The sequence below is a fragment of the Rhopalosiphum maidis genome, chromosome 1, assembly GCF_003676215.2.
Source record: "Rhopalosiphum maidis isolate BTI-1 chromosome 1, ASM367621v3, whole genome shotgun sequence".
Classification (NCBI taxonomy): Eukaryota; Metazoa; Arthropoda; class Insecta; order Hemiptera; family Aphididae; genus Rhopalosiphum; species Rhopalosiphum maidis.
In genome coordinates, this window is record NC_040877.1 from 55,066,845 (window position 1) to 55,080,903 (window position 14,059).

The 14,059-nt window shown below is 34.6% G+C and overlaps 3 protein-coding genes across 6 annotated transcripts in view; 2 read left to right on the forward strand and 1 right to left on the reverse strand.

The window, feature by feature from the left end:
- Window positions 1-14,059, reverse strand: part of LOC113549846 (neurobeachin) — a 219,751-nt gene that overhangs the window by 24,292 nt on the left and 181,400 nt on the right. The window lies entirely within an intron of this gene.
- LOC113550127 (protein mab-21-like) lies at window positions 857-2,983 on the forward strand. The gene has a single exon (XM_026951832.1). The coding sequence runs from the start codon at window positions 1,069-1,071 to the stop codon at window positions 2,164-2,166; it is 1,098 nt and encodes a 365-aa protein (XP_026807633.1). The 5' UTR covers window positions 857-1,068; the 3' UTR covers window positions 2,167-2,983.
- Window positions 7,391-9,512, forward strand: LOC113550063 (protein mab-21-like). Its single transcript, XM_026951706.1, has one exon. It carries the CDS (start codon window positions 7,757-7,759, stop codon window positions 8,891-8,893), a length of 1,137 nt encoding a protein of 378 aa, XP_026807507.1. The 5' UTR covers window positions 7,391-7,756; the 3' UTR covers window positions 8,894-9,512.

The window sequence follows — 14,059 nt, forward strand, 5'->3', positions numbered from 1 at the left end:
TACCTACAGGTTTATTCGTTTTTCAACCCCACTAGCTAGGTTATATATATCAGATGTATATAATGATGTGGATCACAATTTAATTTGGTTTTGGCTCGCAAAAATTAAATATTTTTTTTTTACTTATAAAAAGGTCGCCATTGGTTAAAAAAAAAAACATTAAAAAATAATGGTATAGGCTGTGCGTTTCTATATGGTTTGTTTTTTTTTAGTTATAAAAGAAAATAATATTACTAATCGTATTTACGTTATTCAAATGAGAAAACTCGATGTCCGTATTATATTTGTAGCTCACATACGTATAGTATACACTCAAAAAGTATTTGTCCGATTTTGATGAAAATTGTATAATATTATATTGTTCTTATAGAATATATATCTGCAAGAAAGTTTAGAGAGTACCATATATACATAGTTTGAATAACTACGTTCGAAAATATGAGAAACCGTGAACGTCAACACACACACATATATATATACCAATATTTATAGCACCGTATTTTATGTTTACTGTATTTTTCCCGGGCTAAGTCAACTCAAATAGATAATATATAGTTTTATTACATATTATATATGACGGCGTGGTAAAGAGTAAGTCAGTGAAGAAACGCAAAGATGACGGGCATAAGATACGAACTTTTTGGACGAAGCGGGTAAAAAAAAAAAGGCGCGATTACACTTAAGCTGCGACTCGACCGCCGCGGACGAAGCCGCCGCCGATATCGATCCGCGGCGGCGTGCAACGGGCGGGTCGCACTCCATTGGTCGTGTGGGCGTGACCTAGGCGGTCTCTTTAACCGGTGGGCCGAGATCCCGACGGCGGCCGGGCAGTTCGATCGCACGACGCAGCCGCCGCACGCGCGCATACGGACCGAACGGATTTCGCGGGCCGCACGCGACGACCGCCGCAGCTGCAGCAGCACCGTCAGCACATCAGTACACTGCAACAGTGAACGCCGGCCGACGACGACCGCGCACGGAGATTGTGCGCGTAATATTACTCTAATAAACGACACATTTTTTCATTGCGTGTGCGACGACGTACGCGCGTTACGTGTGACCGCGGGCATGCTGTTGCCGTCGGACATGTTGGCCACGCAATCCAAGATGCTGTACCAGCTGAACAAGTACTGCGTGGAACGGGTGGAGACCAGGAAAACGGCCACGGCCAAGGCGGTGCGGGAGGTGTGCAAGGTGGTGCAGACGGTGCTGCACGAGGTGGAGGCCCAAGAGCCGCGGTTCATATCATCGCTGGCCGAGTGCAACGGCCGGTACGAGGGCTTGGAGGTGGTGTCGGCCACCGAGTTCGAGATCGTGCTCTACTTGAACCAGATGGGCGTGTTCAACTTCGTCGACGACGGGTCGCTGCCCGGGTGCGCGGTGCTCAAGCTCAGCGACGGCCGCAAGCGGAGCATGAGCCTGTGGGTCGAGTTCATCACGGCGTCCGGATACCTGTCAGCCCGGAAGATCCGGTCCCGGTTCCAGACGCTGGTGGCGCAGGCGTGCGACAAGTGCGCGTACCGGGACTCGGTTAAGATGATGTCGGACACGGGCGAGGTGAAGCTCCGGATCCGGGACCGGTACGTGGTACAGATCACGCCGTCGTTCAAGTGCGCGGGCGTGTGGCCGCGGTCTGCCGCCCACTGGCCGGTGCCGCAGCTGACGTGGCCGCACCCCAACCTCATCGTACAGGTAAAGACGGAAGGGTTCGACTTGCTGTCCAAGGACAGCGTCATCATGCACGGCAAGCAGAACTCGATGGAGGGCGACGCGTGGGTCATGTCGTTCACGGACGTCGAGAATCAGTTGCTGTACGGCGGCTGCCGAAAGCGATGTCTGAGCATCCTCAAGACGCTCAGGGACAGGCACCTAGACTTGCCCGGCAACCCGATAACCAATTATCACATAAAAACGCTGTTGCTGTACGAGTGCGAGAAACACCCGCGGGACGCCGAGTGGGAAGAGACTGGTATCGCGGACCGCATCAACGGCATACTGCTGCAGCTCATCTCGTGCCTACAGTGCCGCCGGTGCCCGCACTATTTCATCCCACATCTCGACCTATTTAAGGGTAAGACCCCGGCGTCTCTGGAGAGCGCGTCCAAGCACGTGTGGCGGCTCAGCCGGGAGATACTCACCAACTCCAGAGCCTTCGACAAGCTCTGAGGGGCTACGTGGCGCGACGTAGTATTCTATATAATCTATTACAATATCTGTGCAGTACAGTGAAACCTCTTTAAGTACAGCAAACTCTCGGTTTGCTAAAAGCTGATCCGATAATCGGAAGTGTACAGTCAGAAGAGGTTTCACTGTATATTCCATCGTCACATATAAACAATCGTCGCATATTATAAACAAGTATTATGTAATATCATATATACTTCACCTAAGCTAGTCAACGCGTTTTCGTTAGACGCTGAAATCGATAATTATTATAATATTTTATATATTGTTTAATTATTAGCTAAAAACGTATTGCAGCCGCCCAGAAAGATCTCTCTAATCGATAACGATTATCCTCTGTAGTTTATTACGCACTTTATATGCTATAAATAAAAAAGTAAAGGTATCCTATATGCATCATGCATCTTATGATCCCTCGAATGATTTTATAGAATACGTTTACTATATATTATTATTTATTATACTATATCGTTATTAATATGTTTATACCTATACTTTTCTAATTATTTTTTTAATTTTTTGATAAGACATTTTTAATCTTTAAGTTAGAATAATATTGTTTTTTTTTTCGTTTTTGTTGTATGTGTGCAATATTAGCTGTATTATGTCGATTATGTATTATGCTAAACCGTTTTGTTTGTAGGTATAGGTACTTAGTTGTTTATTACATACGATTACTTATTATATATTATTAAAACTGATAAGATAGATTATTATGCAATTTATCGTCAAAATTTGTTATGTATCTTCATGAATGGCTTTTTCCTTTTAAATGTATTAAGCTCATAATAATTTGTAATGTAAATATTTTATAAATGCATAAAATACATTTTTATAAGCAATACGATATAATAATATACTATATATACTTATACATGCAAAATTAAACTGAAAAATAAAATTATTACAAATATATAAAAGCTCTTTATTTTTTAAAATTATGTATAGAATATATAAGTATATCTAAAAGTTTTGCAGGTTCTATTATAAAATAGGCAAGAATTTATTATCTTAGTAAAATTTTACCTCTTAAAATATTACATATATATTTTATACTCCTACTAACTATTTATATACTAATAATAATTATTTAAAGAATGAAATAATTTTTATAGGTATATAGTATACTTACCAGAAAGTTAAGAATAATTGAATTGTAAAATCATGTATTTTATTATCATAAGACATATTATTAATATTAAAGGGAAGAAACTAAAAATATGACATATGGTTTCAAAAGTAAATTACAGAAATGGAGAGTGATTGTATTAGTGACTATATACCTATACGTATTATGCTAATTTCATAAAATATTAATATACATTACTTTTAACAAAGATATACATAATTTACTACTTTATAATGTGTATAATATGAACTATATTATAATTATATTATTAGAAGTATACATCATATATATATAACTATACCTATGAATTATTCGGATTTAACTGACAATGTTCCAATAAGCAGTACTTTTTTTTAGATTCTGCACAAAACAACGGATGATGTATTATTATTACTATTATTATTTTGTTTTCATAAAAGATAATAAAATCTAAATAAATAAATACAATTTAAGAGTTAAAATGTTTTACTTATCTGCAAGATATCTTGACATAAATAAGTCACAGAGATTTTATTTAAATATTTTTTGAATTTATAAATATTATTTACATTTTAAACTGTATAGAAACTATGTACTTATACTTAAATTGTATACCTACATTTATATGGTAGGTTAGAAAATAATATTATTTATTATAATATTGTTGAATGAGCAGTATAGGTATCTTTCTACATATTATCTAATTTATTCAGATAGAAAAACATATCAATTTATACTGGATAAAAAATATAAAACAAATAGATCTGCCTATAGTTACCTACATCGTTTACTATAATAACTCCTTTGATAATATTGATAATTCAAATTGATTATTTTTTCATAAGTATCTACGATTAACAAAATATGAATTTGAATCATCAAAGTTAAAGTTAAATACTTTTTAAAAAATTAGTTTTATAATATTAATTAGTAATTATTGTTTGTTTGAAGCATTTTTTATTAGGATATACCATCTTATAGGCATTATTATATATATTATATTTCTTATCAAACGTACTTCAACCCCATCATAATATTTCTTTATAATTCACTGTTAAATTTGAGATACTAAATAGGTTTTAACTATATTCTAAAATTTAATATATTTTACTAATAATATTGATAAAATTGCAGCAAATTTCAATCAAAAATCAATTTTTTTTTAAATATATTAATACAAAGATTATATTAACATTCCATCCAAATTATACGATTAATTAAATGAAGTAGGCACTAAAAATAAACCTTGCATATACAATTCTCAGGTATAATTTGTCATCTTAATTTGCCACACGTAATTTAAAGCGCTGTATAAACATATAATTATTATATGTCTATAAACTGAGGTCGACTCAAATGTGTATTTTAAATTCATTCCATTATTTTATGATATTATAATATACATCTATACCTATCTAATTATGAACTTATTTGTTTGATAAAATAATTATCTACAGGCATAATTGAACAAATAAATAAATAAAAATATAGATATAGGTATATATGGATAAAACAATAATATAAACTATAATTTTTTTTAAATATATCTGTGATGATAACTGATATTAATATACCCATGTATACATATAATTAAATTTAAATCAAGAAACACAAAAATTGTAAATAGGTACCTATACATATATATCATAAAACTCACGTAATTATGTATAATAACTAAACAGAATATAGGTATAGATGTTCTATTATTGGTATAAATGATTAGTCAATATAATATAAGGTTAGCCCGATGAAATATTATGTTTAAAATCGTAACACAATTCATATTATTTCTGTAGGAAAATTAAAAATGTAGGTATACAACATAGCGAATTAGCGACTAACCAGTAAATAATCAGATTTATATTTAGATCGTTTCGACTATTTCGAATACTGACAACTATGAAAGTTGAAATATTTAATTTTGTTTAAATTATCTATGTATAAACGAATATAATATATTGTGCGAAACGCGCTATATATATGTATATTAATATAGGTATCTACAGTTAATAAATAACCATTATTTAAGCATGTGATGTAATCAAATTATTTAAACAAACTTTTGTTTTTTAAATAGAAATGTGATAGCTAAGTAATCTTAAGATACACATATTTATTTATTGATTAACTTGTATTTGGCGTATTAAATGCATAAATAATGTTTCCGGAAATAAATACATATACCGATAAAAATGAAATCACATAGCGTACTATATTATATTGTTATCTATACAGTATAGATATAGTATCAATAAACAAAAATAATACAGTATAATTTATGTAAAACATTAATTGCTTGTAACATTTATCGACTGAACGAACTATTTATGAGTAAAAATAGGCATCGTATATGTATACATCGTATTGTAACACAATATATACTAATATATTGTGTATATATATATATATATTATATATAATCATTTATAATTTGGGGATATTATAGTCACATGCACTAATAATAGTATATATATATATATATACACATAAATATGTAACAAATACATTCTCCTATAGCAATAAACACTATGGAGACAGTTGGAATGAAAAAAAAACACCAAACATCGTATACACATACACACACACACACACACACACATCAGTACTATATCTATTTAGCTCATATAATAAATTATGAAAACGCATCGTTTCGAGGGTAAAAAAACGTATCGAATTTCCTGCCCGAGCATACGTGCGTTTATGCGTATAAGACATATATACGCAGAAAGAGACAAAGAGACAGCATACACATATATATATATATATATATATGTAGAGAGAGAGAGAGTGAGTGAGAGAAAAACGGTTACAGAGTCAGCGATGTTTTATACAGAGAGATTCACGAGTACGATGCTTATACCTATTTTTTCATTAATAATAAATGTATTCAAATTCTTATGTTTCTACTCTGACAAGTTCTACGGTAGTAACGGATAATTTTTCTGTATATTTTGGCGTATCAAAAACAAAATTTAATCAAATAGATTATTTTTTGTGTACTATGGGTAATGTGATAATATATAATAATAGATTTGCATGAACACATACGGGGGCTAAAGTGATTTTATAATAATATTAATCAATCAATATGCCCCAATTTGTAAAAAATTGTCCAAGTTAGTATTATAAATAGTAGATTCAATATTAAGTATTGAACTATAACTACCTATAATTTTACAAAACCATTCATTTTAGGATTCATTATCTTTAGTATAAATATTTTGATAACTGAGAAACTATATAAGCTTGTTCAATTTTTTAATACAAAAATTGGAAACGTCAAAATACTCAAAAATATTATTCACTAATTAACTTATTATATAGTAATAAATGAGTGTCCTTTTTTTAAATACAAAAGTTTGTATCAACAGATAACATCTCCTTAAGCATTACAAAAAATATTAATAATTTTAAAATAAGTATTTAAATTCCTAAAATTCCTAAGTTTGTTATAAATTTATTATAGTATATAGTTATAAAAGAAAAATGAGGGTGAGTGTACTCGGTGAATCACTCTGTATATAACATACTTTACACGTGAGCTTCGACATATATAATAAACATATATATATATATATATATATACGAAAACCGAGTGTAGCCAAAGAGTAGCGTATAAATATAAAACGAAGAAAAAAACACATCGAGATGGTAAAAAAATCCTAAGAAAGACTTATACGCGCATGCAGACACATACGGACGCACAGTATACTCACACTCACACCCACACACACACACACACACACGTACACATCCGTGAACTGGTAATCTATGAAATGCGGGGTAAAAGCGCAACGCGGGAACGAAAACAAAACAAAATAGGGGGAAAAGAAGTGAAAAAAAGGCAGCCCGTACTGTCGAGACGCAAAATCCGTCGTACACTTCGCGGCGAAGAATATTATATTATTATCAATGTGTATCGTTATCCGAGGCCTGGAACCCGCCCCGGATCGATAGTCTCGCGGGAGAGCGCGAGCATGCGCACGCGAAATGGGCGTTTCCTTGGAGTCGACGCCTCACGGGACCGCGCCCCACCGCGACGACGAGCGGGAACGCCCGACGCGGGCCACCATCCGATACCACAGCCGGTACCGTCGCCGTCGTGGTTCCACCGAGCGGCCGTCGACACAGCCGTCGCACCACCGCAGTATCACGTTTAACGTCGCTCGCACTGCACATCATTACACAACATTACTGTCCCCTCACGTTACAATAAATAATTCATATAAATTATCATAATATAACGTACCGGACCCGCCGCTTTTATGCATTCACTTAAACGGCGATAATTATCGACGCGAATCCGCCGATAGCTATTTATTATAATTAATATATACACATATTTTCGTTTTCTCGTCTATTCGCGTGCACTCGTCATCGGTAAATATAATATTAATACCAACACGGTGGTCATCATGTCGTGACGGGATCGTGGTCCATCGTTGCCGATCTGCATCAGGTGACATGAGACACGGAGCCGGTGCAGCAGTCACAGAAGCAGCGATGCTCGTGCCACAGGACATGCTGTCGACCCAGACTAAGATGTCGTACCAGCTGGGCAAGTTTTGGGCGGAACGTGTGATGACCCGGAAGACGGCAGCGGCGAAGACGATCCGGGAGGTGTGCAAGGTGGTCCAGGACGTGCTCCGAGAGGTGGAGGCCCAGGAGCCGCGATTCATATCATCGTTAGTCGAGTGCAACGGCCGGTACGAAGGCCTGGACGTGGTATCACCCACCGAATTCGAGATCGTGCTCTACCTGAACCAAATGGGCGTGCTCAACTTCGTCGACGACGGGTCACTGCCCGGGTGCGCGGTGCTCAAACTAAGCGACGGCCGCAAGCGAAGCATGAGCCTGTGGGTCGAGTTCATCACTGCGTCCGGATACCTCTCAGCTCGCAAAATCCGGTCCCGGTTCCAGACTCTGGTGGCGCAGGCGTGCGACAAGTGTGCGTACCGGGACTCGGTCAAGATGATTGCCGACACCAGCGAGGTAAAGCTCCGAATCCGCGAGCAGTACGTGGTGCAGATCACGCCGTCATTCAAGTGCGCGGGCATATGGCCCAGATCGTCCGCACACTGGCCACTGCCGCAAATCCCGTGGCCGCATCCCAACCTAGTAGCCGAGGTCAAGACCGAAGGGTTCGACCTGCTGTCAAAGGAGTGCGTGACGCTGCACGGCAAGCAGTCAGCGCTAGAGGGTGACGCGTGGGTCATGTCGTTCGTGGACGTCGAGAACCGGCTCATGTACGGCGGCTGTCGGAAGCGGTGCTTAAGCGTGCTCAAGACGCTCAGGGACAGGCACCTGGACCTGCCTGGCAATCCGGTCACCAATTACCACATCAAGACTCTGCTGCTGTACGAGTGCGAGAAACACCCGATGGAAATGGAATGGGACGAACTGTGTCTGGGCGACCGCATCAACGGTATACTGCTGCAGCTCATCTCGTGCCTTCAGTGCCGGCGGTGCCCGCACTACTTCCTGCCGCACGTCGACCTGTTTAAAGGCAAGGCACCGGGAAGCCTGGAGAATGCGGCCAAGCAGACGTGGAGGCTGACCAGAGAGTTGCTCACCAATTCCAGGGCTTTCGACAAACTGTGACCTGTGCCGCAGCCGCAGCATCCCACGTAAACGATATATTACTAAAATAGGTACAAACGGCACGACTCTGCTTTTATTATATATACGGCGCACCGTAACTGCGTCATCGTCTTCGTTATATATTAACTCCGCCGTCATCGCCATCACGGGCAAGGTTTTTATTATGTTTTGTTATATATACATCTTTCTATATTATATTTTTTATATTATTTATTACATTATTTTGCTCTGTCCTTACGCCTCGCGTTCCTCTGCTGCGGAGAGACAACCGCCAACCGAACAGTGTTTGGTATATATTATTATATTACTGTTTTATTATTATTATTATTATTATTATTATACTACTCGTAACGCATACATCACGATAATATATAACAACTATAATATCCCCATATACTTGTTAATTTAGTATGCGTATACGCGAACGCCATATAATTTATCGCTAAAGATATTCGATATGATTTTGTTTTTTTATGTTTTGTTTAGTTTTTTTTATTTTTAAATTGTTTTTAAATATTATATTGTATACAACAACACTGTTGTTGTCTGCCTCAGAAAACGGAATCGTTTATATCATTTTTTTTCGCGAGATTCATATATTATACTATTATACACAATAGATACGAGCTTACATTTTTTATTACTCGGCGCGTCCTAATTATTGCTGATCGTACACACACACACACACACACACACACACACACACACACACACATATATATATATATATATATGTATACATGGGTGGCGTTTTATCGAGTTTACAGTATTTCGTATAAAAGTTTATCGATAGTGGTATACACAGGTATGCACGTTTGTTTACTTATTCTTAATAAAATACTTTATAATATATAGGTACAATATGTGTTCAATTATATTTTATACCGAGATTATTAATTGTATGTATTAAGTAAATCGCATAATAACTATATTATAATGTATGTATACGATAGTAGCTATATAAAGTGGTCTCAACGATCTATATCTGTACTTTTTGAGGTTTAATTTTTATAACTTAAGAACATTTCATAAAAACCTATAATCATGTGTTCATAATTTTATATATTTTTTTGTTGCATAATTAACGTTTAAATAGTCGGTGAAAATAACGTGCTTATATTTATGAATATATCAGGTGTTTAATAAATTTGGAAACTATTTTATTAATTATTGTATACATACTTTAATACATTCATGAAGCAAAAATAGATAACATCGATGTAAACTTATACTGTAAAATATTTAATAACCTCGTTTATTATATCATATATTATCGTTTATCAATCCTTATCAGTTAAATGACTTATCCAAACTTATTGAAAACTTTGTATATTTTTTGATTTAACATGAGTTTTATTTATTTAAACATTTATTATTAAAACATAATTTTTTACCAATGTGTACCTTTTATTCATTATACGTAATTACCACTAATCTTATACTATAATTCTTTTTCCGAAAACTATTAGGAGATAAACGATCGTAAATGCAAACATATTTTAATGACAGTAATCGACTGATTATACAATTCGACATAATTTATACTTATCATTAAGCATATTTGATTTTTAAAACCCACGGCAAACTATTATATTACTGAATATACTAAATACAGTAGATTAACACTGCTGTTAGATATTAGTTTTCTTTTTATGACTAAATATAATATTATATACATATTGTACCACATATAAATTGTGTGATATTCACCGTTTACATAAAATCAAGAATCCGCTTTTTTTTATTATACTGTTTTACGGTACAATATAATATGAATAATATTAAAAATAAAACCATCATATGTATTCCTAAAAATATCCTAATATAACATTAACACTTTATAAGTTTTTATTTTGAATATACACGATTTACATAATTATAATTACGATGATATAATAAAGGCTAATAAAAACTTAACGGAAATAATATGTCCTCTAGTCAAATAAAAGAATAAAAAGTTAAATTAAGTACCTAAATATAAAATAATATAACATATTATTTATTATTATTCAAATAATAATATGTAGGTATCGTTGAAAAATAGAGTTAACGTTAAGAATTGTTTATGTATGAAATAATGATAATGAATTAATATTATATGTACTATATTATTGATATACTTTTATGATAAAAATATAAACATATCAAAAACGAAGTTTGTAAATTATTTTTAAATTACTCCTTGTCACGCGAAAAAAACCAAAAAAATACATTGGGGAAAATAATTTTCTCAATCGTTTTTTTTTTGCATACGACTTTTGAAAAATGATCGAGTTCGTGCGGGCAGAAAAAAATAACGTCCGTTTTTGTGGATTACGGTAAGTGGTGCACGGTCCCGTTTCGCGTACCTCGTGTAAGCGTACCTATATATACGCATCATGCAGTTGAACAGTTTCCGGTATGATAAATGAAGAGAAGTGCATTAAAGATGAAAGCATCAGTGGTCCCCAGGAGTGTTGTAAAAACGGAAGAAGACACACGCGGTCACCATAAGCGCTTAGGGTGGTAATTGAGTTAAGTGCTCTCTCGCGGAAGTGGTCTGGTATCACTTATAAACGTTCACGTGGAGTAAATATACAGCAAGGGACAACGGATTATGATGAGCTAATGGTATTTCTCACCCCCTCCCGTAATTGCTTTTAATAATAAAAATCATTAATGAGAACTCGTCTTGTTCTTAAATATTATACTGCCCCGGTTAACCCTGCCGCAGTTTTGTTAGCATGTAATACATATATAATACGAATAATAATATCATTCGAGCACCGTTTGTTAACATGACTTTACAAGGCGCGTACATGCTATTTTTAACCAGCGTTGTGCACACTTAAGTGCGTTTGTATAAAGTAAGTATTTAATATAAACGACGATAAAATATTATATAAGCGTACATGAGAAATAGTATTAGAAAGTAGGTAAGGGAAATATCTCAAACGAGTTTTAATATAATATATAATAATAATTCATATTTCTGCATGGTCCAATTGTTAAATTACTGTAGGAAATTAATCGAACTAATTATTTTTTAATAATAATAAAAAAACAGCTTGTCCGTACCCAGAATTTCGTTTAAAAAAATACATTTAAATCATAGATAAAAATTATACTAATACGCCAATTGAATAAAACAAATATGATTTATGAGTAATTAATGAAAATACAAATATGTAAGCAGGGTTTATAGCATCTCAAATGTATTGATAATATAGTCAACTGAAACACAAAATTATATTTGGGATGAATATAATTAAAACTTTAATCATTAACCAATAACGTTTTAGAAAATATTATTTCAAAGTAGAATATTTTTCACAATACTTCAATACAATCAAAATCGTATAATATGTTGTATAATGTACGAGTTGTAGGTACATGAAAATTTAAAATTATGATGAACGAACTGATGTGGCACAGGAGTACTTAACAAATTTTGGTCCACTAACCAGATCATTAAAATGTTGATTATAATTTTAAACTACTATACTTTAAACAAATTAAATAAATGTCCAAAATTTGATTTTTATACTTCAAAATACTCAAAATTAAATAAAAACTATAAGGATACGAATATAGTAAAAATGTAATTATTTTTCAAAGCATCAATAATTATACAGTAAAGTAATCACTATCATGTTATTGTTGGCGCATATTATATAAAACTAACATGTTACATAATATTATTTTATATTATTTATATTGTAATTGGTACTCGTAAAACTCGTAACTCGTATATAAAGGCAATACGTTAAAAGTGTGTATGTGCATATGCAATATTATAATCATATACATTGAAAACTGTTTGGGGGAATGATTTCAGAGAAGAGGGAGTGACAACCACCATTGTAACACATGTATTATCATTATATGTGAAATAAATAACACGTATTTATATCATATATATATATTATATTATTAAGTACGCTTTAAGCGGACGACAATCGATCTCGGTGCAGCTCAGAGAGATGCATAATATCGCAGTGTATACAATTTTATAATATTATGTTTGTATAACACAGATGTTTTACACCACACAAAATTATACATATATGCACAGGATTATGACCGAAGGCTATTTCCATTGTTGCGAATCTTACCCCGTGTTCAATATACATGTGTTACACACATCATCGTATATCATAATATGATATGTATAACCCACTGCAGCATAATATGAGGGTTGTTTTGTTATTATTTTCATTTGTCTCATTTATTTATTTTTTTTTTGCGAATGGCAAAGTTCCAATTCGATTGTGGCGACTGGTAGGTAAATATTTTGGAAAATTCCTAAAATGCGGCGCAGAAATATTTACCGAAAGGCTCGATCGAAGGCGGCGTCATTGGGTAGTTATATATAATAGGAAGCTAGTATGATGCGAATCACGCATATATATTATATTATATATAGGTACATTGTTGTATATAGCAAACATCCATTTACTGCGTGGCACGTCGTCCCTGGGGAAACGCTACACCGTCTTATTCACTCGGACAAAGTGATTACATTTTTATAAATCACCACACCGTGTCTTAATCATCCCCTCGAAAATATTTCGTTCACGCGCCGCCGAGCAACTCCATTGCCGTCGCCGCCGCCACCGCGCGCGCACCCCGCCGGAACACGAATTACGCGTGTACGCAAGTACCTATATACATACAATATAATATATACCGGGTGGTCCGTGTATTACACACACGCATACACACAAGCATATATATATATCACACAACGTTTTGTTCGCAAAAAGGTACAACGGCCGCCGCAGACTACACCGAAGACGACGCAGAGAATATATATAGCTACATTATATACACATTATATAATAATGTTAAGGTACCATGTATACAGTTATATAGTTCCCCTTAGGTACTACTAAAATATATTTACAACGCACAACGCGCTACAATAGCCATCTTATATCTAATCTGATGCTGTTTTGGGGCACCCAATCCGCGTGTAGGCATATATAGGTAGTACGCATGTTATATGATTGTATACATCTTATGTTATTCCATAAACTGCAAATGCGTGTATATATAAGTTTCAACCGAAACACGACGACATTTTGTTATTTTATCTGTGCAAAAGCGTGTATCATCCAAACACAATGTTTCGATCAAGGCCAAAGATCGCTCGTGTTATTGCAACTGCTGCAGTTTTACTAAAAT

Bases quoted from the DNA above. Each gene is read 5' to 3' on its own strand.
- LOC113550127 (XM_026951832.1), top strand. From the start codon at position 1,069: ATGCTGTTGCCGTCGGACATGTTGGCCACGCAATCCAAGATGCTGTAC.
- LOC113550063 (XM_026951706.1), top strand. From the start codon at position 7,757: ATGAGACACGGAGCCGGTGCAGCAGTCACAGAAGCAGCGATGCTCGTG.